General features: G+C 40.3%; 7 protein-coding genes across 7 annotated transcripts; 3 read left to right on the forward strand and 4 right to left on the reverse strand.

Annotated features, from left to right (window-relative positions):
* Positions 1-1,953: 1,953 nt before the first annotated feature.
* CLUP02_00775 (uncharacterized protein) lies at positions 1,954-11,647 on the forward strand (the record flags this gene model as incomplete). Its single annotated transcript, XM_049279822.1, has 6 exons — positions 1,954-1,959; positions 10,783-10,916; positions 10,950-11,120; positions 11,166-11,258; positions 11,310-11,417; positions 11,488-11,647. 6 exons carry the CDS (start codon positions 1,954-1,956, stop codon positions 11,645-11,647), a joined length of 672 nt encoding a protein of 223 aa, XP_049135779.1.
* Positions 11,648-13,065: 1,418 nt separating this feature from the next.
* CLUP02_00777 (uncharacterized protein) lies at positions 13,066-13,452 on the forward strand (the record flags this gene model as incomplete). Its single annotated transcript, XM_049279823.1, has 1 exon — positions 13,066-13,452. The coding sequence occupies one exon, from the start codon at positions 13,066-13,068 to the stop codon at positions 13,450-13,452; it is 387 nt and encodes a 128-aa protein (XP_049135780.1).
* A 2,006-nt stretch (positions 13,453-15,458) lies between these two features.
* Positions 15,459-17,180, forward strand: CLUP02_00778 (uncharacterized protein; the record flags this gene model as incomplete). Its single annotated transcript, XM_049279824.1, has 3 exons — positions 15,459-15,472; positions 15,771-15,837; positions 15,933-17,180. The coding sequence occupies 3 exons, from the start codon at positions 15,459-15,461 to the stop codon at positions 17,178-17,180; spliced, it is 1,329 nt and encodes a 442-aa protein (XP_049135781.1).
* Positions 17,181-18,019: 839 nt separating this feature from the next.
* Positions 18,020-19,302, reverse strand: CLUP02_00779 (SNARE domain-containing protein; the record flags this gene model as incomplete). The annotated part of the gene is made up of 5 exons (XM_049279825.1): positions 18,020-18,211; positions 18,273-18,419; positions 18,500-18,593; positions 18,738-18,971; positions 19,292-19,302. 5 exons carry the CDS (start codon positions 19,300-19,302, stop codon positions 18,020-18,022), a joined length of 678 nt encoding a protein of 225 aa, XP_049135782.1.
* Positions 19,303-20,550: 1,248 nt separating this feature from the next.
* On the reverse strand, positions 20,551-21,011 carry CLUP02_00780 (uncharacterized protein; the record flags this gene model as incomplete). The annotated part of the gene is made up of 3 exons (XM_049279826.1): positions 20,551-20,684; positions 20,754-20,836; positions 20,908-21,011. The coding sequence occupies 3 exons, from the start codon at positions 21,009-21,011 to the stop codon at positions 20,551-20,553; spliced, it is 321 nt and encodes a 106-aa protein (XP_049135783.1).
* Positions 21,012-21,081: 70 nt separating this feature from the next.
* On the reverse strand, positions 21,082-21,500 carry CLUP02_00781 (histone chaperone domain CHZ; the record flags this gene model as incomplete). Its single annotated transcript, XM_049279827.1, has 2 exons — positions 21,082-21,260; positions 21,341-21,500. 2 exons carry the CDS (start codon positions 21,498-21,500, stop codon positions 21,082-21,084), a joined length of 339 nt encoding a protein of 112 aa, XP_049135784.1.
* Positions 21,501-22,106: 606 nt separating this feature from the next.
* CLUP02_00782 (cyclin) lies at positions 22,107-26,063 on the reverse strand (the record flags this gene model as incomplete). The annotated part of the gene is made up of 11 exons (XM_049279828.1): positions 22,107-22,245; positions 22,322-22,370; positions 22,424-22,467; positions 22,535-23,129; positions 23,465-23,493; positions 23,618-24,118; positions 24,182-25,029; positions 25,155-25,286; positions 25,327-25,522; positions 25,582-25,772; positions 25,911-26,063. 11 exons carry the CDS (start codon positions 26,061-26,063, stop codon positions 22,107-22,109), a joined length of 2,877 nt encoding a protein of 958 aa, XP_049135785.1.
* Positions 26,064-26,070: the final 7 nt, after the last annotated feature.

Below are 26,070 nucleotides of genomic sequence, written 5' to 3' on the forward strand. Positions count from 1 at the left end.
ATAATTAACTTAGTATTAAATCTTATAATTATTTTTAGTTATTCTTATTAAAAACCCCTTTTAATAAGGTTATAATTAATTACTAAAGCTTTATTTATTTTATAATTTATAAATATAATTTTAGAGAAGCTATTTATAACTATAATACTATTTACTTAGTACTCGTAGCCTTAGTTTTTATTAATATACTTATTATAATTAGCTAGTTATAATATTTTAATTACTCTTATTTAATAAGTTAACTTTATAAAACTTACTAAATAATAATAAAAAACGACGATATTTTTTAAAACCTTAAGTACTTTTTTATTTAACTCTAAAAAACTTATTAACTTAATTAATAAACTAGCTAAGGCCGAGGATAATAAAATACTTAACGTTATTTATAACTTTAATAATAATATAGTTTTTAAAAAAGTAAATTATAAAGAAATACGACGTATTATTAAATAAAATAATAAGCAAAATAAAAGACTTGTAAAGCTTTTTAATAATAACTCTACTTAAATAGTTATAATTTTAATTAAAAATAATAAATATATTATTACTTTTTAAAATATAGTTAACGAAGTTATAATTAACTTGAGAATTAAAAAAAGAGAAGTAAACAATTTAAAATAAAAAATTAGAACTCTTCAAGCTATTATTAATATTATTAAAACTCTTATAAATAAATAAAAAAAACTTAAGTTTAATATACTTATTATTTTTAATAAAACTACTAAATATCTTAAAGGATTTTTAATTTAGATTAAAACTTATTAAACGTTTTATATTACTAATTTTTATAATAAAATTAAACAAATTATTTACGTAATAACTTTTTTTAGAAATAAGCCCTAAAGTAGTTCGAACTTTTTTAAAGAAAATTCCTTAATAATAACGGTTATTTACTATATTATAAAAAAAAAACCGTAAATATTTTTATTAATATAATAAGATTTTAAAATACTTTTAAATCTTTATTTTAAAACCTTAATAAAAAACGATAAACTAAAAAAGACTTAGCTAATTTTTAATTAACTAAGTTTATTTTATACTATATTACTAAGTTTAAAAAACTTATAATATAATTCGATTTTATTAAAAAAACCTATATTTTCTTATTTTATTGAGGATTAAAAAATAAAGTTAAGGACGAACTTAGTAAAGTAAAAATATTAATAGATTTTTTATATTATATTAAGCTTATTATTAAAATTAATACTTAATTATATAAATAACGTAAAAAAGGGAGAAATACGGCGCTTTTAAATTAATTTTAATAAAAAATACTAAAACTATAGTAAATTACTAAGTAATTATTAAAATAACCTAAGAAATTAATAATAATAAAATACGTCCTATAAATAATATAGAAGACCTATAGACCTTAGTATTACTAAATATAAAAAACCTCGTTAAAAAAAGGACTTTAAATACTATAATTATAATAAAATAAGATATATAATTAGAAATTATTAATAACCTAAACGTATTTAATACTAACTTATTTTAAAAAAACGAGCTAATATTATAAATAAAAAAGTCCCTTATAAATAACTTTTATAAATAGTTTATTATAATAATAACTATTTTATTTATTCAAATAATAAAGAATAAATAAGATAGTACTTAAAATAACTTAAAAATAGTAAGCGATCTAAGTATAATATTACTTTATTTCTTATTAAAACCCTAGTAAAAAAAAAAAAAGGAAATACTTACTTATTAACTTTATATTTTTAAAAAGAATAATATTAAATACTTTACTATACTTTTTTAAATTTATAAAAATATAATAAAAAAGGGTAAAACGGACCCTATTATAAAAAATATACTTAACTTTTTTAAAAGACGTATTAAATAAAAACTCTTAATTAATATAAAGGAATAACTCCTTAAGTTTAAAAAAAAAGGATTTAATATAAAAAGAATTATAAATAATCCCGTTTATATAATAAGAATTAATATATGGGCGTTATAAATTAATATACGGGCGTCGCTCTTATATAAGCATTATTATTTTACTTTTTAATTAGTTTAAAAAAATAGTACTTCCTTATAAAAGTAGTAAAAATAATTATATTAATATAACTATTTTTATTATTCTCTCTAACCTAAGCTCTAGTTTAGAATTTTTAAAAATAAAAATACTATTATAACTTACGTACTTATTTAGAACTATTATATTACTTATTTAAGATTTATAAATTTTAAATAAGTTAATAATCTAAGCTTTTATAAATTTTAAATAAATAAGGCTTCTTTTTATTATATATTTAAAATATATAAAAAGTCAATTATAATAACGTTTATTTAACTACCTCTTTTAACGTAATTATAATAATTTATTATTATTATAAACTATTTTTTATTAGTTCTATTTTTTTAAATACTAGGCTATATTAGTTATTTATTTATATAATTCTTTATTATCCTCTTTTTATTAAAAACGCTAAATTAGCTCTTTATTTATTATTAAAATAAGCTTAATATTTGGTTTTAATTTAGCTAACTTATTTTTTTTATAAGCTTAGTTAATATTAACTTATTCTTGTTTTTAAATAAACGGCCTCGCTTTTTATTATTAATACCTTAGTTATTATAAATAATACGAGTTTAATTAACTAACCGGCTTTTTTTAAATAAAACTAGTTATAATAAAATAAGCTATATTATATTCTTTAGCTTATTATAAAGGGATATAATAATTTTAAAATTAAGGATTTAATAATATAGATTTAAAAAAAACGTTTTTTAAAAACGCTATTAAGGGTATACTTCTTACTTATTAAAAATAGCTAAATTTAATATTTTAAAATAGATCTTATAATAATATAAAATACTTAGCTTAATTAAAATAGTATAATTTAAATTATAAAATCCGAGGGGCTTTAAAAATAGCTTCTTATTAAATAGTATTACTTTTTTTATAAGCCGGCTTTACGTCCTAATTAAAATAAAATATTTTAAAAAAAGTATTATTTAAAGTTTATTTAAGTACTTAAAACGAGTATTTATATACTCCTAGTTTATAAATACCTCGTCTTTTATATAAGCTTAGTAAAAACGTAGCTCTTAATTACTAATTATATTTTATATAACGTTAATAAGCTAATGTAAGTAACTAAAACTATTTAAAAAATAACTTTTAATATTATTATTACTTAACTTAGTATTAGAAATAATATAAGTATTAAAGTTTTAGTATTTTTAAATAAAATAATAGGCCTATTATATTCTTAAAAATAAGTACATTACGTAAAAGTACTAGAGGATTAGACATTAATTATTAAACTTTTTATAAAACTTAGTCTAGGCTTTTTTAAAAATATACTTAGTTTTAATAAAAATAATAAGCTTTTATATTATAAAAACCTTATAATATATATAAAGGGGGGGCTTATTAATAAGTATATTAATATAAGCCTTATCTTTATTACTTAATATAACTATTACTTATATTAATAACTAATATTTTTTATTATTAAACTTATTACTATTATTATTATAACTACGGTCCTTAACCTACTTCTTTTTAGCCCTAAGTATAATATTAAAGTTAATATAATAAATATAAAGTTATTACTAAACGTTTAAAAACTACTTATTTAGTATAGCTTTTATTTATTTATTATAGTTTATAATAATAATAATAAGGTAACGGACTAAGTATTAGTTTATAAATTAGCAGATATTTACTAAAAAAAACCGGAAACCCTTTAGTTTTTTATTATTAATAAAGCTAAACGTAGCGTTATAAATAGATTTAAAGTAGGTTTACTTAGTAACTTAAAAAAAAGGGAGCTTAAAACGATTAGTATTATAAATATTATTAAAGCTAATTATTTTAGGGAATCGTTTTTATATTTAGAGATAGTAAAAAAAGGTTTAAATAAGGTTAATAAGGCGGTTTAGCTCGTCGTTTACCTATTTTACTATATATAAAATATCTCGCTTATTAAATAGTTTAATTAATATTATAATTAATAAGTATTTAGCTAGTTTTTTTTAGTTTATACGAGCCCTAGTATTATAAATATTTCGCTAAGTAAATAAGGACTTTAAGAACTATTTTTGAATAATAATACGTATATTATAAGCCTAAATCCTAACTCGTTAGCTTATAGTTTTAATAATATTTTTAATTACTTTAGTAAATTTATAATATAAAAAGTATATAGAGGCTTTAAAGCTAGGGCTATAATTATATTAATTATACTAAGGGTTTAAATAATAATATAATAACTACTTATTCTTTTTTTTAAGCCTTAGTAATAATTTATTATTTATAACTATATTTACGAAACTTATATTATTAAATACTAGCGCTTTATATAGGCCTAGGCTTATTAAACTAATTATATTAAAAAGTATATTAAATAATTTAGCCTTAAGCTTTATATCTATTCTATTTTATAATATTAAATTTATTAACTCTTATATAGTAGTTTTTTTTTAACTTTATAAGTATAAAAGATTAATTTTAACGGGATTATGCTTTAAAAGAAATTATATAATACGGTATATTTTTTAACTATATAATATACGTAATATACCCTAAGTACGCGCTTAACGTAATATAATAATTTTAATACGAAAACTACTATATAATTTAGAATAGGTAAGCTACCCTTTTTAACTACTTATTAATAATAAGCTAAGTAATATATTTATATAATAATACTAATTAAAAAGGTTAATAATAGAAATTAGTTATAATAGTTAATTATAATAATCGGCTATAATAGTTAAAAGTAGCCTTTTTTAATTATAAAAGTTCTAAACTTTAATAATAACGTAGAGGTTTTTAAAAAAAGGGCTAAATAGGCTAATATTTATTATTTTTTAAAGTTTATAAAGATTTTTATTCTTATTATTTTTAATATTACCTAAAGCTACTCTTTATTTAAACTAAATAGATTTACTAAATAACTTTATTAAATAAACTTATTAATATATAAATTATTATTTAAATAGCTAGTTAGAAAACTAATTAAGAAGTTAGCTAGTTAAAATATTATTTTAATAAGAATTTCTTAGTATATAGTTAGTAATTAGTAAGTTAAAAATACTTATTAATAAGTCTACTTTTCTTAAGCTAGGTACCCTTAGTTAGCTTAATACTATAACTATTATAATTAACATAAGTATATTTAAGAATTAATAAAGTACTTTTTAATAATATAAAATTTAGCTAGGTAATAATATAAATACTATAAATAGCTAGGTTAATACGGATATTAAGATTTAGTATATTAATATTAACTTAAAAATTATACTTTATAAAGCTAAAAATCCCTTTAATATAAGCTATATTATAAACGTAAGGGAATATATAAAGGGCCCCTTAACCCTTAATAAAAAGGAATATATAATATAGGATTTAATTATTTATATAAGCTAATACTAAGAGGTTTTATATATATTTAAATAAGTATAGCTCGCTTTTTAAATAAATAAAAAAAGGTTAAAAGTTATTAATAAAAAAAAATAACGGTCAAATTAATTAATTTTAATTGGTAATTAAGTATAGAGCGTAATATATTTAGTTTTTTTTTAATACGTAATATATAGTACGGCCCTAGTAAATTACTTTATTAAAAAATAATTTCTCTTATTATTAATACTTAAAAAAACCTATAAAATATTCTTATTTATAATTTAATAAAATATTATAAATATTAATTTATACTTTATATTAATATTATAAAAGAAATATTTCAAATTACTTAAATAAAAATAAAGTTAAAAAAAAATATTTTAAGAGCTTTTATTTTACTAGCTTATTTCCTATTCCTATTTTCGTTAATTAAGCGCTATTTTTACTTCTATTACCCTATTTAAGTAATCTTATTTTATAATAAACTTATACTCTTTATAAGCTTAGTTTATTAAAAACTTACGCTTTTTATATTCTTATTTAAACTTAAACTCTTATTCTTTTCGTTTTTTATTTTTTTAGATCTTATTAACCCTTATTTATTATTTTTTAAATATAAGATAATTTATACTTATTTAAATTTATAATTAAGTAGCTTATTTTTATAAACCGCTATAAAGTACTAGGGAACTCGGGGGGTTTTAACTTTTATTTAATAAAAAAAGTACTCTAAAAAATAAAATACTTACTTTATATTAAGACTAAATATTATTAAAACTATTATAATTATTAAAACTAAAGTTATTAAAATTCTCGCTTTAAAAACTACTCTATTAATTAATAACTAAATCTTTATAAGTTCTTTATTAAGTACGAAATAGTTCTTTAATATTAGTTTATAAACTCTTAGCCCGATCTCTTACTTTTTTTTTTAATTTAATAATTAATAAGTATTTATTAAAGCGTATTTTAGATATACTCTAACGTTATATTAAATATTAAAAACAGCTTATAATATTAATATTTTAATATAAAATTATAATATACTTATAACGCGTTACGAAATCCTATAATATTAAATTCTAATCTTAGTTACGAGTATTATTAAAGTTAGTTAATACTTATAATAACTAATTATTAATACGTACTTATTAATTATAATAAGTAAAAAAAAATACCGGCTAGTCTAAATATATAAAACTAAGTAAAAGATCTTAACTATATTTATACTATCGGGTATTAGAAGCTAGTTTTTTAAAAAAACCTTAGTTATTTTATTATAGAACTTAGTTATAATATATAGTTCTCGTTTATACTTTACTTAGTTAGTATATTACGGAAAGTTTTTTATAAAATAATAAGTTATTATTAATTAAATAAGGTATTAACGAGAAATATTTTAAAAATATTTTAGAAACGTTTTCCCCTTTCGAAATGTTTTTAAAATATTTTTATTATAAGCTATATATAGTAAGATATAATACTTATAATAAATTATATTATATAGCTCGTTATAGTTAGGTATTATTCAATATTTTAAAAGAGATATTAATATATTATAAGTAAAGTTTATATTATAAGAATAATTTTTACTTAAGAGTTCTTTAATACTTTTTTTAAAATATACGTAATATAAGTATATATAGTTTTAAACTTACGTAAGCTATATTTATTAAAAGTTAAACTTTTTAATAAGGTATTTACCTAAACCCTTAATTATTATATTTACTTAATCTAAAGTAACTCTAAAAAGGCCGGTTCTATAAACGTATTTTTATTAAACCTAAACTTAATACTTTTACTCTAAAATATTAAATATAGCTCGAAATATATAATAATATATATTTATAGTTTTAGTATTTATATAAACCTATATAAGAGGCAGAGCTTTATAAGTAATATATTAATAATTTTAAAATAAAAGTTAAGAAATATTTCGAAAATATTTCTAGTATTATAATATACCTTTTTTACTATTCTAGTTATACTAACCCTAGATAATTTCTTATTAACCTATACCCTTTATATATTTATAATTTATATTAACTATAAACGATTTTATATTATCGAACTTTTATTATTTTACTTATTTTTAAAAAAAGTAAATAACTATATAGTTAGTATTAAATTAGTACGTATACTAAATATATTATATACTTATTATAATATTAAAATAACTATTGTTTTATATTTATAAAAAAACTTACGTATATTCGCTTATTTACTTTTTTTTATTATTATAATATAAGAGCTAAGGTCTAATTTCTTTTAAGAAATAGAAAAATCTATTATTTATGAATAATATATCATAAAAAGTCTATTTTTATAAGGCTTTAATAAATATTTATAATTATTCGCCCCTTATTCTTAACTAAGAATTCTTAAAGTTAAGGAAATCGAAGAAAGGCGTTTAGACTCGTACTTAGTTTATTAATCCTTTAAAGAACTTAAAAAATATTTTAAATAATAACTTTTAAAGTTTTATTTAGTAATAATAAAGGATAATTATATTTATTATAAAACGTTAAGATAATAAATAGTATTATTTTAATATCTTCTAAAATAAAATATTAATATTTAACAAAATACTTTACTATTTTAAGTTTAGGTGGTAATCTAAAATAAGTTTTATTTAGTTAGTAATAACTTAGCCTTATCCCTTAATAAAATATTTAATAAGCTTATTATAAGTAAAACGTTTTTAATAATTCAATATAAATATATAATATTCTTAACCCCTTTTCTTTAAAAATTACGTATCCGTTTTATTTATAACTATTTTAATATATTATATATAATATTTCTAATTTAATAAAATTAAATAAAAGTAGTAATTTATAAGTCTTTATAAAGGATACGAATTTCGGTATATTAAGATCTATTACTAAAAACTAATAAGCTCTTATTAAGTCTTTTATAAATTATTTATATTATCTTATTAAATAATCTTATATATATACTATATTATATCTTTTTTAATTTAAAAAAATATATTATATTCTATTCTTAATATATAACGCCTTTTTTAAATCTAGCGTATATAATATAAATAATACTTTATTTAAAAAAAAAACAATTAGAAATATTCTTAAAACGTTTTTAAAACGTTTTTAAAATATTTTTTAAATAACCGGACTTACTTAATAAAAACTTTTATAATATTAAACATTTTAACTCTATTTCGTAGTATATTATACTTCTTAACGAGGTCCTTTAAAATAATTATATAATAAAAGTCGTTATAGGGTATATATAGATAGGCTTTACTATTTTAATAAGTATAATAATATTATATTATAAATATATCTCTTAGAATAATACTAGTTATTAAAAAACTAATAATACCTCGTTAGGTATTATATTAAATTTACTATTTTTTAATAATTCTTAATATTAAAAATAGAAAGTTAAATATACTATATTTTATAGCCGCTCGATTTTTTTTATAAATAAGGCTTTAGTTAAGATAATAAGCGTAACTCTATTATTAATAATTAGAGGAAACTTAGGTATATTAGCCGTATATTAAAGTAATTATATTATAATAATATCCCCCCGACGGAGCAATCCGCCGGGGCCGTACCGTGTATTACGTATTAAAGAAAACTAGGTATATTACGCTCTATACCTAACTACTAATTAAAATAGCTCCTAACCTTCCGCCGCCCGCCTATAGGGCGAGCTTTACTTATTTTAATACGTATAGGACCTCTTAGTACTAGCCTGCGTAAGTAGCTAGGTCTAGTATAATTTATTCTTTTATATAAGTATTATCGTTACCCAGGGGGTCCCGTAAGAGCTATTTAAGGCGCCGGCTTATTACCCTAACCCTATATACCTCTAGCCCGTTTATTATAATTATTATAACTAGGCTAGTGTTAATATACCGGATCTTAGTATCCGTACTAGCCCGGCTATTTATAGTACTTATAATATTATCTAGTTAAATTCTATACCGCTAAAAGGTACTTTACTACTTCTTAAGCGTACCTATGTTAGCCACGATAGCTATAGCGTCGAGCTAGCCGAGGGCGCCCAGCCCGAGAGGGGTAGACTTATCGACGGGTATCTTTGGCCCACTGATTACTAACTATATACTAAGAGAGTAGGTTCTCATCGAGGTAGTATTTTAACTAGCTAACCTCTTAACTAGTTATTTAACTAGCTGTCTAGGTAGTGGTTTATATATTAATAAGTTTATTTAGTAAATTTATTTAGTAGATTTGTTTAGTGGATTTATTTAATAAATTTATTTAGTTTAAATAGAGAGTAGCTTTGGGCGATGTTAAAAGCGATAAGGATAGAAAGAATCTTTACGAGCTCTAGTACGTAGTAGATATTAGCTTATTTAGCCCTTTTTTTAGAAACCTCTACGTCGCTATTAAAGTTTAGAACCTCTGCGGTTAAGGAAGGCCGCCTCTAACTATTGCGGCCGACTATAGCAGCCGACTATTATAGCTAATTATTACGGCCGACCTCTGCCGTCGACCTTTCCGGCCGGCGCTGCTACGTAAGTATATCGCTTAGCCTATTGTTAGTAAGTAGCAGGGCAGCTTACCCATCCCGAATTAAATAGCGGTTTTCGTATTAAAATTACTATATTGCGTTAAGCGCGTACTTAGGATATATTGCGCGTATTATATAGTTAAAAAGTATACTATATCGTGTGATTTCCTTTAAAAGCGTAATCCCGTTAAGGTCGATCTTTTATACTTATAAAGCCGGAAAAAAAACCACTACATATTATAATAATACCTTAGTTATTTTAAGTTTTAATACGGATATTTAAGTTATTAAAAATAATAATATAATTATTAAAATTATTATTTATAACCTAAGTATTATATTAATATTTAATATAAAAGTTTAATTTATATAATACTTATTCGTTTAATCAACTCTTTATAAATAAGAGCTTAATATTTATAAAAACTAGGATATAAAATAAATACGTTATTATAATCTAATTTTTTTTTAAATATTTTATAATAAATTAAATTCGCTTTACTAAAGTAAAAGTATTAAAATAATATTATTATTATATATAATAAATAAGTTTTATAAAAATAATTCTATAAAGTTAGTTATAATAAGCGAATTTTAGTATAATTAAAAGGAAATATAATTAAGAAATATTTTTAAAATAATTTAGTAAAGCGTAAAATAGTATATTTCTTTATTATATAAAACTTATAATATTTAAATTAGTAATAAAGCGATTATATAGTGAAATATTTTTAGCCCTTAATTAGTTAGAAATTTTCCTAGGGATCTATTAATAACTAAGTATTTATTATTATGCACGGGACTCTTACCTTAACTAGGGGGGGTTATTATTAGTTTATCGAATCACTCTTTTTCGGTCTATAATCCATCTCTCTTCAGTGGGCTCGCCGCTCCTCTCCACTGGCCCCTAGTCATCCAAGTTGATGCTACCATCTCCACCATGCCACCACCCTGCTAGCCTCCTTGCCTCCCACGACATGGCCTGGGAAGCTCGCCGCTGTTCGACTGTTACCATGCAGCAAACCTTGGAAATAACCCCTTCAAGGTGGCCTGTCCACGGCTGAGCATGGCCTGAAAGTGGACCGGTCCAGCGCACCATTCTGCCCCTCCACGGCTCTGGCACGCCGCACTTCAGGCCCAGCTCGACAATCAACCGCACGGCTGTTTTCACAACGCTGCTTCTGACGGGGGACCATGCTCTTGGGAAATGGAATGGAAAGCCCCCCTTTCCCCTCCTCAGTATTACTGAGTCCTCCTAGAAGCCACATGCCGGAAAACACCGCACATCGGCCAGAAGCAAGACACCATCGACACCACCTACCTGCCTCGGGAAATGGCCATTCAGAGGGATTGACGGCCAGCTCATCATAGAACGACCGCTTGTACCGTCAATCTCAGCCTTCTCAGGCCAATGTCTCGGCTTCTGATTGCTACACAGCAACAACTCCCGGCATCCCACGCTTCCCCGGAGCGCCCTCGCTCACACTTTAGTCTTCAAGATGTTCATGATCTTCCGCCACGTCAACCTCGATCGACTTTCCTGGCCGTCGGCTCACCCTTCACCCACCATCCTAATAATCGATCCACCCACTCGCTACCTCACGCTTCCTCGCCAGTCTCTCCATTGCCCCAAACCTTCGTCTCATGCTACCACCAAAGGCAATACGTGCCGCCAATCTACTTCCCCATGCGCCACCACCACCTCTCCAGAAATCTAACTGGGGCCCTCCCACCACGGCGGACGTGCCAACGTTGCTCTGCGGGGTCCTCCCCTGACCGTTGGGTAGGTATTCCGTTACGCCGTACTACCGGCCTGGCAACGCTTCACCCCAAATCCGCAATGATACTGGCTTTTCTTTTTTCTTCATCGTTGGTCGAACGACATTGGGTTCAAAACCTCGAGGTAAGACTCCAGATTACCTAACGTACAGCCCGGCCGCCTCATCTGGGGGGGATGGATCACGACAAAAAGCGTTCCTCATCTTGCTAGGTCGATGCTGCCGACATTTTTTGAGCCAAATTGGCACTCCACAAACTTGTCCTTTGACCGACAAACACAGCTTCCATTCATTTCATTCCGTTCGGATATTCCGCCCGGACCTAGCGCGAGGAGATGCCACGCCTCGGGAGCCATATCCCATATTCCGCCTGGGAGTCTTGGCCAATAGTGGTGACCCAATTTCAGATCGATCAATTTGAAGAAGATCGGGTCAGTGTATATGAAGCCGGAGGCAAGCGGAGCCTTTTGCTGTGTACATAGTCCGTGGCTTAATGGCTTTTTCTGCCCGCTGCTGGGCTTGAATACACATCAGAAAAACACAGACCGCCATGCCTTACTTTGCCCTGCGGATCAAACGCTGTGCGCATTTGTGACTTGCTTCGGATGCATTCCGAACGCCATTCAGCGCTGCGTTTGCTCTACTCGAGGCATATGGAAGATATCTCGGGTAGTCACCCGAGACGTGTACGCAGTGCTGCAGTCTACCAGACGCGACAGTGGACGGTCAACTTCTTCCGCACATCCCGGACAAGCAACGTCCTATGGTTTACTTGGCCACTCTGGCGAATCCCTTTCCGTTCAAGCGTCGCTTGCGGAATACTGTGTGTAAGAGAATTTTGACACAAAAACCCAACGCCTCGGCGAAAACCAGCAGCAGAGATGCACCCCACACACTCCATGCGGGCCAAGCAGGGGGTACCCAGTCGTTTTTCGCTCTCTCGAAACGGAGTCGTTGTCATCAACGAGCAAGCTTTGAGCTTGCACCAATCAGCGGCTTGTATTTCAAAGAAGCCCTTGGCCGAAGTCGCCTCGGATCTTGGGGCCCCTGATAAACCGCAGGATGCCCCCAAGCAATTGGACCCGGACCCTTCTTGGACATGGGCCACTCCAGCATCGATGCAAGTGATTGGGGGAGCAAGTTGGGGGAGGGGATGGTGTTGAACATCTGTTCCATTTCAAAGGCGCGCTTGCACATGCTGATGGAAGACTTACTTGTTATTACATTGCTAGCGTGCAGAACCAGCATCTGTCGACTGGGCTGGCTTCAATGTCTCGCGGCCCTGCATGCACTATCTGTCATTGCTGCACTATCAGCCGGGGCAGGTCCAAAGATGACGGTTCTTGAGATCAACCAAGCTGCGTCAAGAACTCGATGTTGCGCAGATTCCGAGCTGTTTCCGAAATCCTATCACGAATGAGAGTGGTCGGTATATCTCTTGTTTGCCTATCAGCCCTCCGATCTACGGAACTTGGTGGTGTCCACGGCCGGCTCGACGGCAGCGGCCGACGAAGGACCAGGGGGGGCATCTGGGCTGCGACCTGTATCTTTTCCCCAAGCGCCTGCGGCGGCATTGATCACGGATACCGATGGACGGACCGACTGACAAATGGAACCCCAACACAAGATCCGCTCAGCGAAAGGACGCAGCTTGACTGCGGCCTGCTCCGCGAGAGCGATGTTCCAGGCGCGACGCACGTCGCAACTGCAAACAATACGGGCTTTACTGGAAGGCTAACCAATGGCGGGCAGCACCGAGCAAATGCAGACAGGGAGCGGCGCAACAGCAGAGAGACGGGATAGGAAGAACGATTCTTTGCTGTACAGAATGGCGCTCGAAAAGGTAACTAGTCACCCTCTTCTCCGGCATATCATCGACTGGCGAGTTGGGCGTCTGACTGCATTGCAGCATCGACAGTTGTTGCCCAAATCGAAAAGGGTTGCTGTCAAAAAATCGACAACTTGAAATTGGAGAAGCTGGCCAATCACAACTAGAGCCTCATCTTCAACCGTCTTATCTTGAGCCAACCAAGATGGCCGCTTGCTGCATCTGCATCTGAGCTATAGCGAGCCAGGTATGCCCCTAGTCGGCACATCCATGCCAAATGCGACCCCGCCGACCGGAGGCGTTCGAGATCTCACAGTTCCTTGCTCAGCACGACCCTGTCTGTGTACACGCACAGACATTCGTGGTCTCTTGGCTTCTAGAGCTGGAGGGGAGGGTGAGAGAAGGAGAATGAGGGGGCCATCTCCGACGGGATTCCAACGTTCAAGGTAGCCTGCTGAGAAGCGGCACAGACATGCCAGCCACATGAGAGACACCATCCGCACTCGGCGATGAACCACTTGGGAGCGACGCATGCATGGGCTACGTCACAAATGTCACCGATGTGCACAAAAAGATGCTTATTCACACACGCACGCAAGTACATACCACAGGTATTTTTTCCCCTCTCGGTTTAAAGTTTGTGAGAAAAGCTGGTCGTTCCGGGACTCACTTAGGGTTTCGCAGGTTAGCCTGTCGACCAGCACGTGTCTGCATCCTTGATCTGGATGGACAGAAACTACATACGACCTGGAAGCGGTTACGATCACCTATGCCCTCCTGGAGCAACCCTCCATCTCCGCATTTGAGCAGCAATGACGCTTCAATATTAGAGGAAGTCGTCTCATATTGGATCCATACAGTCGGCTAGAACACGGGGACGAATGAACAGCTCGGTGATTCTAGTCACAAATCAATTGTCCGGCTACACATGTCAGTGACATATCAAGCCCCATACTCGGAGCATGTTTAGCGGGCTCCTGGTCAGCAACTTGAACAACAGGAATTATAAATGTCTGGTCTGGCTTTGGAAATGGTTGCTACGCATCCATTCTTTCACGTCCTTGTGGAGTTTGTCACGACACGAAGCGAAGCTGGGTGACGGGTCCGACATGGCATCTGCCATTTACCCATAGCGCTAACCAAGCCCCCCCGAAGTCGGCTCGGCCGTTCACCCTAACTAGGGCCGGGCGGATGTAACCCCTGGCTGGCGTTCTGGGACCTATATCGGAGGCGGCCACGCCCTCAGACCCAATCCATACCAACTTGCAAGGGGGTGTCTTGCTTAGTTGCTCGGTAGCAGGTCTAGGACAGAAGCGAAAAATTAAACGGGCAGAAGAGAGAGTCCACTCGAGTCAGCCCACGGCCGCGAGGAATTCCCACAAAGCGGAAATATGGCATTTGAAACCTCCACTTGCGCAGCCAATGCCAGCAACTCCGAAGTCAGCGCTGTTCCGACTTCTCCCGACGAGACACACCAGAGCGGCGCGGGGCGAATGCGCTGGTCCCTCATTTCCCCGTCGCTATGCAAATCAATGGCAGACGAGAGTCGACGCAGAAGCGCAGAGAATGTAAAAAGATGGAAAACGAATCCAACACCCCTGCTTTTTCTTACCAAACAAAAACAGTAAACCCCCGTGGAAACGAGGAGACGCATGCACCTGAGGGCTGAGCCCACGCAGTTTGGATGAAACCCAGTAACCAAGGAGCGCATGTTCAACGAATTCGGTCTGAGATTGATGCGAGGCACGCCGTATGTACAGCAGTTCTGGCAGTGGGAACTGGGTCTAAGCCCCGACGGAGGGAAGAGTCATTCGGTCAAACTGGCGGAGACTCTCAATTGGGTTTGAGCATATTTTTATTTTTCAAATGCTTTACTGTTAGCCTGACGGAGGGGCATGGAAATGGCAACCTCTCAGGCACCCACACATCGCTTTGCGATGAAGCAATCGTGACTGTGTTGAAGTATGGCACACTTAAAGACATGTCGTTGAATTTGTGAGGCAGACGACCACATTTCTGCCGCCCGCAATGAAGCATCGTGACTTCTTCTTCGCAGGGATTAAGCGCGCTAGACGCGGCGCGTCTGCCAATGTGGGGTAGACCCTTACACCCCCCGGCAAGTACGTACTGTCGAATTGTTTACTCTTTGCAACTTCGCGACAAGCAACTTGCAGCGGGGTCCTGTGCCATTTGCGACGAAAGCTCTCGACAGCTACGAAACAGCTTCCATTCAGCTGTCTCTGACATCAATTCCTTTACGCGCATCAAGTGATTGAAACACCCGCAATCCCAGAGCATTGCCTAACGGCACCTTGCGAGTCACAATGTTTGGCCTCTTACCAGACCTCACCCCACGAGACGTAAGCTCCCTCTACCTCTATTGACATCTCCATAAGCATCCATCTCGCTCCTCCATGCAACTATCGCGACAGCTATCTAACCTCATTATCAACAGTCGCACTCGATCTGGTACACCTCCTCCCGCAACCCGATAACCCAAGCCGCCCTCCTCGAAGCCCACGAACACAACAACCACCATGGCTCCGCACAACAGCAACAACAGCAACAGCAACAACAGCAACAGCAACAACAGCAACAAAACAGTTCCTCCTCCCGCCGCGCAGGCCAACTCCTCATCGAGCGGTCCGCGCTGGCACGCCTCCGCGCCGACGAGCACACAATGGACCGCCGCAGGCTGCACGTGCAAAATTTCGGGAGCACGTGGCTGAAGCCGCCCGGCGTGCCCAAGACGCTGCACCAGATCCGCGAGGAGCGGCGGGAGCAGGAGGAGCACGCCGAGGCCATGAGGCGGGAGCAGCTCGCGCTGGAGCTCGCTGAGGCGGAGGCGGGCGGCCAGGATGATGGTGGGGGGCTGGGGGTGCTTGGGGAAGGGGAGGATGGCGAACAAGAAGAGGAGGCGAGGGATCTGGATGATGAGATTCCGGATGCTGCGGAGGAGAGTTTTGGGTTTGATGGCGGGGAGGATAGTATGGCGGATGATTTGTCGTCGAGTGAGGGGCGGCCTCTTTCACTTGATGACAATGATGATGAGGAGACCGAGGAGGAGGAAGACGATGACGACGAAGATGACGACGACGCGACGGCCGTGGACGAGGACGAGTATGAGAGGCGAGATGGCCTCGTCGCGGCGAGGATGCGCATGGCGGACGACGCCTTCAGACAGGCCTTGGCGCGGGGCGACGTCGACGGCGACGACATGTACGGCGCCGAAGAGGAGCTCGAGGCATCGGGCCAGGGCCAGATGCTCGACGAGGAGGACCTGCTCGAGGACGGGTTTGCCGCTGAGGGCGTCGTCGATGATGACGACTTGGGTATGGGCGTCGATATGGACGCCGACCTGGATGACGAGATCCCCGAGGCCGAGGGGCTGAGCGGGGTGTATGAGCATACGGACTCCGAGGCCGAGGTGAGCGGGTTGACGAGTAGTGTTATTAGTAGTGGCGGGGAGGAAGATGATGAAGAAGACGACGATGAGGAAGGGGATATCAGTTTTGCGCCGAGGGCTGCGCCTTTGAGGGCCCCGTTGAGTCCTACTGGGGACCGGGGGAGGGGTAGCGCTGCTGGTGCTGCGAGGCATCATCATCATATGCCGAGGAGTAGTCTGGATCTCAGCGGGTTGCTTTCTGCGGACGGGAGTAGTATGATGGATAGTAGTCCCAACATGAGGGCTCATAGGCGTTGAGGGGGGTGTGAAGAACGGGAAGGGAAGGACAGAGGAAGATGGAATTATGATACCCCCCACCGGTTCCCATACATTGTTTCGGGAGGCATGCAGCGATAGACGTGAACATGTCCTCGCCTTCACGAGTCTATATAGAAGCACAACATGCATACACCAGTCTGAGGCGTTGGGGCAACAATAGAAGTTCAATCTGAAATTTTGACAGAAATGTAAAAAGGCGTGAGCACCAGAGACTCGGTGTCGAAGGCTTATAGAAATATAAAAGAGGTAGGTGTATGTATACACGGCCATTACAAAAGCTTTTAATTTGTGTCCTCAATGCTTGACAAGTGAAAGGGAAATCGCGCCTTCTTCTCACCCTTCTCCCCCCCTCTCGAATGGTATGCAAGAGACATCGCACCTCCACAGCAGGAAAGGAACCACGCCGTTCCGCCATTCTGTCCCTATTTGGTTCGTATCAGGATGTCCTTTTCGTGATCGTTCATCTCTTTCCTCGTGTCCTCAATGCTTTGAAAAGGAAACCAAAATTGTCGGGCCCTCCACGAGATTCTCGACCCTCTCTCTCCCACTCCCGTGCAATGAAGATGATTCCAGGCAAATAGAACCGTTTAGAAAACGCCTCCGACGCCGAGCATGCAAGAATAATGGGTTTGCTTCCCAACCAAACGCACCGCACCATTCCGGGAAGGCTATTGGAGCCTGCCCCTCACCCCTCTCTTCCAGCTACGTTTTGCTGTCTTGTCCTTTCGTGTTGAAGATTGGCTTCCTCGTTTCCTACGTCTAGGACGTTTGACATGAACAGTCCTTTGACCTCAGTCTCTTGAGCTCGCAGGGTTCTCTCATGTCGACAGCCTCGGTAAAGCCCACGTAGCAGACGGCCGTTCACCCCTCCGAGCTTGAATAGTCCCAAACTTGTAGGAGGCAATCCATAGCCACGCTCGTCTCCCCGACATGACGGATAAACCGCGCGTATCGCCTTTCGCCTTGGTCTCGTCGATGTCGTAGTCGTAGTCGTCGATGCAGGCTACGCTCTTAGAATAGCCAGACGTACATGAACAAGAAACACACAGCCGCGAAGAAGCCGAGCCAGACCTTCCAGCCGACGCCCGTCTTCTCCGCCATGACAAGCATGCGGTTCATGGTCCCGCGGATGCGCAAGCGCGTCGAGTCGAAGCTGTCGTTCATCTTCTCTGCCAGGGCCGAGGAGTCGCGGATCTCGTCGCCAATGGCAACCGTCATCTGCGTGTCTCACGGTTTTAGTCTCCTTCTTTCGTGTCTGGGTTTTGTTGCGTGGAAGATGCGGTTGAGGCGGAACTTACGCTCTTCAAGATCTTGACTTTGCCCATGATACCCGCGACCTGTTCATCGTTCTGGCTCTCGAGCTCGTTGAGCACGGCGTCGCTGTACTGGCCGCTGATATGTCACATCCGTCAGCAAGTTGTCCCAAGCTTGAAGTGCTTCTCCTCCGCTTCTCCAGTTGTCCCATCGCGAATGCAACCTCCCTGAACCTCACAAGCTGGACTTTCAAGGGGGCTATAGGGTGGTCTGGTTCCGTACCGTTTATTCGGCGTCGCAGGCCGGAACCCTCGGTTCGCGTCAACACCGAGGTGGCTACCGCCCATGGGCGGCGCAGGTGATGCGCTGCCGCCCGCGTACCCGTATCCGTATCCACCGCCTAGTCTAGATGGCGAGGCGCTGACAGGTCGTCGGCCGTTGTCGCTGCCGCCGCCGGTGTAGCCTTCGAAGAGGGCGCTGCGGGAGTCGCGCTGATGCAGCGAGGAAGCGCCGAATCTGTGAGTTGTGACGAGTTAGCCCACTGTTGATGACTTTTCCCAGATGTGAATGCCATGTGTCGTTGCGCAAGACGGGCGGTCGGTACGGTCTCGCTGGCGGTTCTGTTCGTTCTGTCTTGTGGAGAGTTCATGATCGAGGGGTGGCCTGTCGTCATCGCCACTTCGTTGTCCCCAAGACGAAACTCCTCGCCTTCCTCTCTGGTCGTGGGGACCGCCTAGGAGCACAAGAACGTCGCAAGCCGTAACTACCCACCCCGCCGTTCCGAACCGCATGCGTTGCGTGTGTGTTGGGTATTCTGTTGAGTCCAGTGTACGCACCTTTGAGCCATGGTGTCCTAACCGTCGCGTCCTATGTTGCGCGCGCGCAACTGCTGCCTCGAAGCAAAGAAAAAAGTATCGTTATTTGGGTAAGGGTGTGTTACCGGGCGTCGTCCGCGACAGCAACAATGATATGTCTCGAATATTCGAGGAGTTGTCGTTTTGTTGGAAAGGGGTGTAGGTGTTTTGATGCTAATTAAACAATCCCGATAACAAGAAGGAACTTTTTTTTTGGTTGGTCCTTGTACTCCGTAAGATAGATACTTGTTGTCCCTTCTCAGAACCCCTGGAGGTTGTGTTGTCATTCAATGTCGGTCCGGTTAGGTTGGTAAGGTGTGCTAGTAGCAGGGGTCTATGCTATGCGGGCAGGGTGTTCGTAGGTATGTGTCGAATCTCGGCTGGCGATCTCTATATTTTCCCTTTTAGCGCGCTCAAACTCCCTCCTTTTTTGACTTTTGACGTCCGCAGTGGGTTATAGGTAGTCAAAGCAGCGAGGCGAACTTGCTGGGGCTCATGTGTGGGAAAGGGGAAATAAGAAGCGCCTGACACGGTGAAAGTTCGCGTAAAGTACTTTTCTTTACAATGAACGGCGAGAGAGGGGAAGACACGTCCCTCGGTTTCCTGTCCACGTCTACTATTGCTTTACAACTCCGACAAATCCCATAGTTTCCCCAAAAGCCCGTCCCGCTAACAGTCATTTGGGTACGTGTCGTCCCGCTATCCAATCGAAAACGGAGAAGATCTTAAAAGCCCCGACCAAGGCATCAAAGGACACAAGGAGATACCCTATAAGGTACAGTATGAAAGCGGGTGTCCCTTCCTGGGTCCGGCTCCGACTGGAAGGCTCCCCTCGGCTGTTGACAGCGGAGGGAATGGACGGGCCTACAGCAGGTACCTGCCTACCTAACTTACCTGAGGTATGAGCCTCTTAGACGCCCAGGCAAGCAGGTACTCACCTCAAGTAATCACCTTCAATCTGTGTCCCAGCTACCAGCCGAGAACTTGCGCTCAAGAAACTCGTCTAACATCTGATTATTTACTAGATGAGAGTGTGACAGGCCCCTAAAAATGGTTTGTTTACATTAACTGCACCTGTACTATGCACGCAACTTGTCAAGAAAGTGCACGTTGCTTCAATGTCGGGTACTAAAGTAGCTCTGCTTCATGCACTGATCCACGATCGAGCTGGCAGGTGGATGAGCTCTTCCCGAACTAACAATAATTTTGCTGCGAAATAAAAACACGGGCGTCGCATGAACCTATGCCACGCCCACAACATCGTTCACTCCATAGGTGCTAAACATGCACAAGTATTTGGGATCGCTCATTGTCGCATAATCTTCATTTCCATGGCACTCGTAGTAAAGGTAGCGACACCGCGCGCTGAAACGGCCTGATGAAATGGACAGCCATCCCGCCGAACCAAGATCAGGCAGGGTGGGCAGAGCAACAGCAGATCAACGAACGTCGCCGCTGCCGCCGCCGGGGGAAAAAAGCTGCAATATCAACCGAACTCTCAGCCGCCAATGTCCAAACCCACCAAGTCTTTTCATCGACGCAAGGGGCATGCAAATGATTATCGAAGCCCTCTTATAACTTTTGTGTAAACCATCCACCGCCCCTTCTTTGCATTCCGTTTTCTGTCGTGTGTGTCGTGCCGTTTCCCAATAACCGTCATGAATGGTGAGGAACCATCGCCGCCGCCCGCAGCCGCCACCATGTTAAAGGTAGGCAGGCCAAGGGGGGCTGTGCGAAGGTCGAAAGAAAAAGAAGGAGAATGGACTCGCTCCTTAGTCCTCATCCATCTTGGACTCATCGGCCGCGAAGTCATCGTCGTCCTCGTCATCATCCTCCTCGGCGGGGTTCTCCTCGGCAGCCTTGGCGAAATCGATGACACGGCCACGAGTGCGGCGTCCACCCTCGACAATGTTGTTCAGGTCAATCTCCTCCATGCCGTCCTCCTCCTCGACTGCAATTCCCAGGCATGTTAGTCACAGGAAATCGCAGGTGCGCGGTAGATTTGTAGCAGCCGCGGAGGTTCGTTCTTACCAGCCTCAGCGGCCTCGGGGGCCTCCTCCTCATCACTGGAGTCCTCGTCCTCGTCCATGGCGTCGCTCTTCTCGACGGGCTCCTCGGCGGCGACAGCCTTGCCCTTGCCCTTGGTCTCCTCGGCGAGGCCAGCAGCGACGTTCTCGTTCTCGGCAGCCATTGTGTCTGTTTCGTGGGTGCTGCGTGGTACTGTCGAGTCTTTGCGCAAAGGGAGAGAGTGAAGAAAAACAAGAAGTTGCTGTCGCAAAAAGTTGTGGTTGGATTGGGAAAGGTTTGGGGGGTGGGTTGTACGAAGGGAAGGTAGGTAGGAAAGGAAAGTGGAGGTGAAGCTTTGCGCAGGCAAATCGAAGGATTTATCGGTTCGATTGTACCTTCCCCCTGGTCCTGGTCCCAGCTTTTAAGACTGCAGTGCCTGCGAGGAAGGAGTGCCCTCCGCGCAAGGCTTGTGTGGTGTGCAGGCGACAGGCTCCCAGGCTCCCACACTGCGTCTCTGAGCAACGAGCGCTAGCCTCAGATTGGGCTAAAGCCGAATCGCCTGCCGCGCACGTGCCATGTCAACCCTGCCAGGTGCTTACGCCGTGAGCTCTCTCATCTAAAGCTTCCAGTCCATTATGGAAAAATACGAGGCTCTGAGGCTTGGGATAACAACTTATTGTATTCTGGACCCAAATCGGAGTCTTCTTATCTTCAAAAATCATCCAGCTAGCTAGCCCTCATAAGTGTCAAAACATGGTGCGAGTCTTGTGAAGAGAAGCATCTCAGTATGTCATGGCTCCCAAATCAGTATCGGATCTTTGCCATGCGGTTGATTGCTGTAGATATCTTTTGACGTTGCCTCGATCCTGTGGTAAGTGAGACATTCCTCTAGGTTAGGAACGTTGAGAACAATAGACGTCGTCTCGGAACTTTACAAAGGCCAGTTGAGACAGTTGAGATTAGACACTTCCACTCATACAGGGGAAGCAGGATATGGGCACCGACACGATGCCATCAAATGAGCAAGGTACTTCGCGGATGAACGTGAAAAAGTCTATTAGTGTATCTTCATCGTCGTGGTCTTCGTCTATTTTCCATCTCCTCCACCAGTGACAGTCATCAAGACGACAATCGCAATCAACCACCAGTACCTGCAAAGTCAATGTTAGCAAGCTTACACACAGCCCAAGGGGACGGAAGGAAGCAAAGGCAACATACTTTTGCCAAAACGGCTTCTCCTCCTGAACGACCTTGCGTCCCTCGGGACTCAGTACGACAGGCTTGTTCAACTCGGGCGTCTTGCCCTGCCCCGCGACCCTCACAACAGCCTGCGGTCCAAAATCCCTCGTCGCGCCCGCGTCGACCCTCACGCCCTTGACACCCGCACCCACGACCTCGCCCGAGGCGCCGTCGACGCTCAGCACAATGTTGGGCTGGTACCCCTTGGCAAAGTTCTCCGTCGAGGCGACCGACACGCTCGAGGTCCACTGCGCCGTGGCGGCATCGTAGACGCCGACGCGGACGAGCTTCGTCGCGGCCGGGTAGCCGGCGAGCTCGGGGGCCTCAAAGGAGGTCACGCTCGCCTCGGTTGGGCGTTTCGTGTCGTACTCGACCTCGGCGAGGAGGGTCGGCTTCTGGTTGGTAGCGAGGGAGACGGGTTCGATGTAGACCTTTGCGAGGCGGGTTTCGGCGGCGGCGAGGGTCGCTGCGAAGAGCGCCGACAGGATTGTTGTCGCGCGCATTTTTGTTGTTTGATTTCTCCGTCGTGTATGTGTAGGACCCCTTCTGAAAGGTGTGCCTGGGGAGAATGGCGCTGGGTGAGGTGTGTCAAGGTGCAATCGCGGCGAGCAATTGTCAGATGGGGGTGGGATGCTGGAGGGGGAAGTTCTATGGAGCTCTGCTGGGTTGAAGGTCGCCCGGGGTAAAGTCGGCTGAACGAACACCTGTACCCCGGACTCACTCGAGCTGCCCCCAAATAATCACTGGCCTACTCTCTCTGGAAGCTTCTGCTGGGAAATAAATCAGGCGTTCTTTAACGCATTCAAAGGTGTCATGTCATCGAATTCAAATCGCACATGGTTATAGAATCATTCAGAACAGTGTGGTATTCATTACCGCTATCACTCATAACCATTCAAAACATCCCACCTTTCCAAACGCCGCTTTGCCATGCCTCTCTGGCAGCAGTGATGCCCGCCCTTTTTTAACAGAATGGAATCGACAAACAAAGATTTACCCCGAAACTCTCTTGGTGGCCGTTATGAGGGTTGCGATGGCCCTGCTTCATCCCCATGCGGCGACTTAGCCGGGCTCTCTTCGTCCGGCGAGTCTCCGCTGTCGTCAGCAACTCCGTCTGAAATCTCCGTCGATCCATCATCTTCGACTTCGTCCGAATCTTCATCTTCGTCAATCGCTTCTGCTTCTTCCTCTTGCAACGCATATCCTGGGCAGCGCTCAACGAGGCCGCGGTAGTAAGCCACAAGGACTTCTGGGTTCGGGACGATCTTCCAGTCTACCCTGTATAGAAATTCAAGCTCCAGCAGCTTGAGCTCGGCGACTCTAACGCCTCCAACTCGTGCATATGTTGTATTGTTCCAAAACAGATCCGATAGACCCTTGGCCGCCACAGTGGCAGCCGTGATCAGAAAGCGATGGACAGTCAGCGTATTGATGGTGAACTCTGGGTATAATGCGCAGAGACGGTCAATGTAGTAGACCATAGATAGCAGCAGAGGCGGGGTTAGGGTCGCATGCTTTGCCAATCTATTCAGATATTCCAGTACGGAGATGCTCGGTGCAGTTCTGAATACGGATTAGTGAGCGCTGCCACATCAGGGGCGACAGCTGGGAAAGGCTTTTACTCACCTCGAGTGAAAGCGAGTCAGGCTTCCGGAACGGAGAGCCAGAGCATCGTTGGTCTCTATCAACTCTGAGAGCATGTGGGATATGAGTACAACCATGTCCTCGGTGCTGCACAGCTCATATCGCTGAGGCAAGATTTTCGGCGGGCCAGCCGTGGGCTTTGGGCGCTTAGCCGCGCTGCTCGACGACTCGCCCGCTGCCGATGCGCTCGCCCGCGCTTGCGCGACGGCAGGATCTTGAGAGTTTCGACGTTTTCCGGGCGACGCGGTGGTAGTCGACGCCTCGCGAACGACGGGTGCCACGACGGGCTGCGGTTGTGACTGTATCTCTGTTTGGGATCGCTGATGGGGCTCTGGTTGCGGTTGCGGCGCGGATGGGTCTATGGGTTGAGGACGCGGCGTCGGCGGGGGCTCGACAGGCGTCGCAGGGACGGTAGTAGGAGTGCGCGGGGCGGTGGCATCTTGTGCCTTTTGGGTGGAAGACTCCATGGGAGAATATTGGGTGCCGGCGTCGACGGCTACATATTGTCGTGGGCGTGGTTGGGAGGAAGGTGAGGTCATTGAGGCTGCGGACGGAGAAGACCTTGATGCAGAGTGCCGCCGCGGCAAAGGGGCCGAAAGCCGGGCAGGAGATGAGTGCGGGGAGGATCGCGTAGGGGCATAGTGGAAGCTATTGGGCGAGGCATTGGCGGAGCTGGCGACGATGGGAGATGTTGTCAACATGGTCCCGGGCGCATCGTGGGATTTCGAGGACAACAGAACGAAGGGATCGGACGTGATTGCCAGAAGTTGGAGCTGAAGTGGCGGGATAAGGTGAGCGAGGTGAGAGTGGTGTAAGGTAGGCAGGCGCTCCTAAGGTAAGTTAGGTAGGTAATACCAAGTGTGAGGTGTAGTTGTTGGCGGTAGCGGTTCGGCGGTCGATAGGGTAGGTTCAGATTTGCAGATTGCCAGACCCCAAAATCAGATAGGCCACACACGGTCGAAAAAACCGGGATGAGGAGTGGAGGGGCTCGGTTTGCCGACGCCGTATGGTGGTGGTGCGCGTGGGATAAGGTATTAGGCGATGAGGACGGCCAGGCTGGGGAGGGGGGAACTGAGGTGGATTGGCGCTACAGCTGTCCGATATTGGCAAGTCACCCCCTTTGATACGGCGGCTGCTGGCAGGAGTCGTCTAGACGGCAGGTCGGCACCAGTTCCAGTGAGGTAGCAGTACTCCGTACCAGCCCATATCAACATCAGCAATAGAAGCGAGTGAGCAGGAAGACGGTCACGAGAGAGGGAAAAAAGAGTGGACGGTTGATGAAGGCATCCAATGTGCGAGGCAAGAGCCCCCAGGCAATCGCACCTTCCGTCCTGACTGCCCAGAATAAAGTAGACAAGTACCTTAGTTACGTACCAACATACCCAGTCACCAACCAGTGGGATGGCCTGGGCTGCCAATAAGGTGCCAAGGACTTGGGACGTGGAGGGGCGCGAATCTGATTTTCTGTGGTCTCGGCACCAAGCCAAGCAAACCACGCTTGCGCCGGTGAGCCAGTCGTCTGCTGTGGGTTAGTGGGGAAGAGTCTTGACATCTGTACGTGGGCGAAAACGTGCTTTTCTGATTGTCACTGATTTCTCTCAGTCTCATTGCACTTCTCGCCCATGTTCTGTACCTTTCATTGTACGGTATAACTGCGTATCCGCAAGGTAAGGTACACTTACGTAGTACCCTACAGTTCGTTCTACATGACAGAGTACCCCAGCTTCGGCTCCAGACAGAACGCAACGCCAGGGGATGGGCTTGAACGTGTTTCCGGGCAGTCATGACATACTCGCAGAGCACATGGCCTTGCAGAGCTTTTCTCCTGGCCCTGCGTGCCCTGCGTGCCCTGGAAGCCGCTCATTGCGCCA

Source organism: Colletotrichum lupini, chromosome 1 (assembly GCF_023278565.1).
Source record: "Colletotrichum lupini chromosome 1, complete sequence".
NCBI lineage: Eukaryota > Fungi > Ascomycota > Sordariomycetes > Glomerellales > Glomerellaceae > Colletotrichum > Colletotrichum lupini.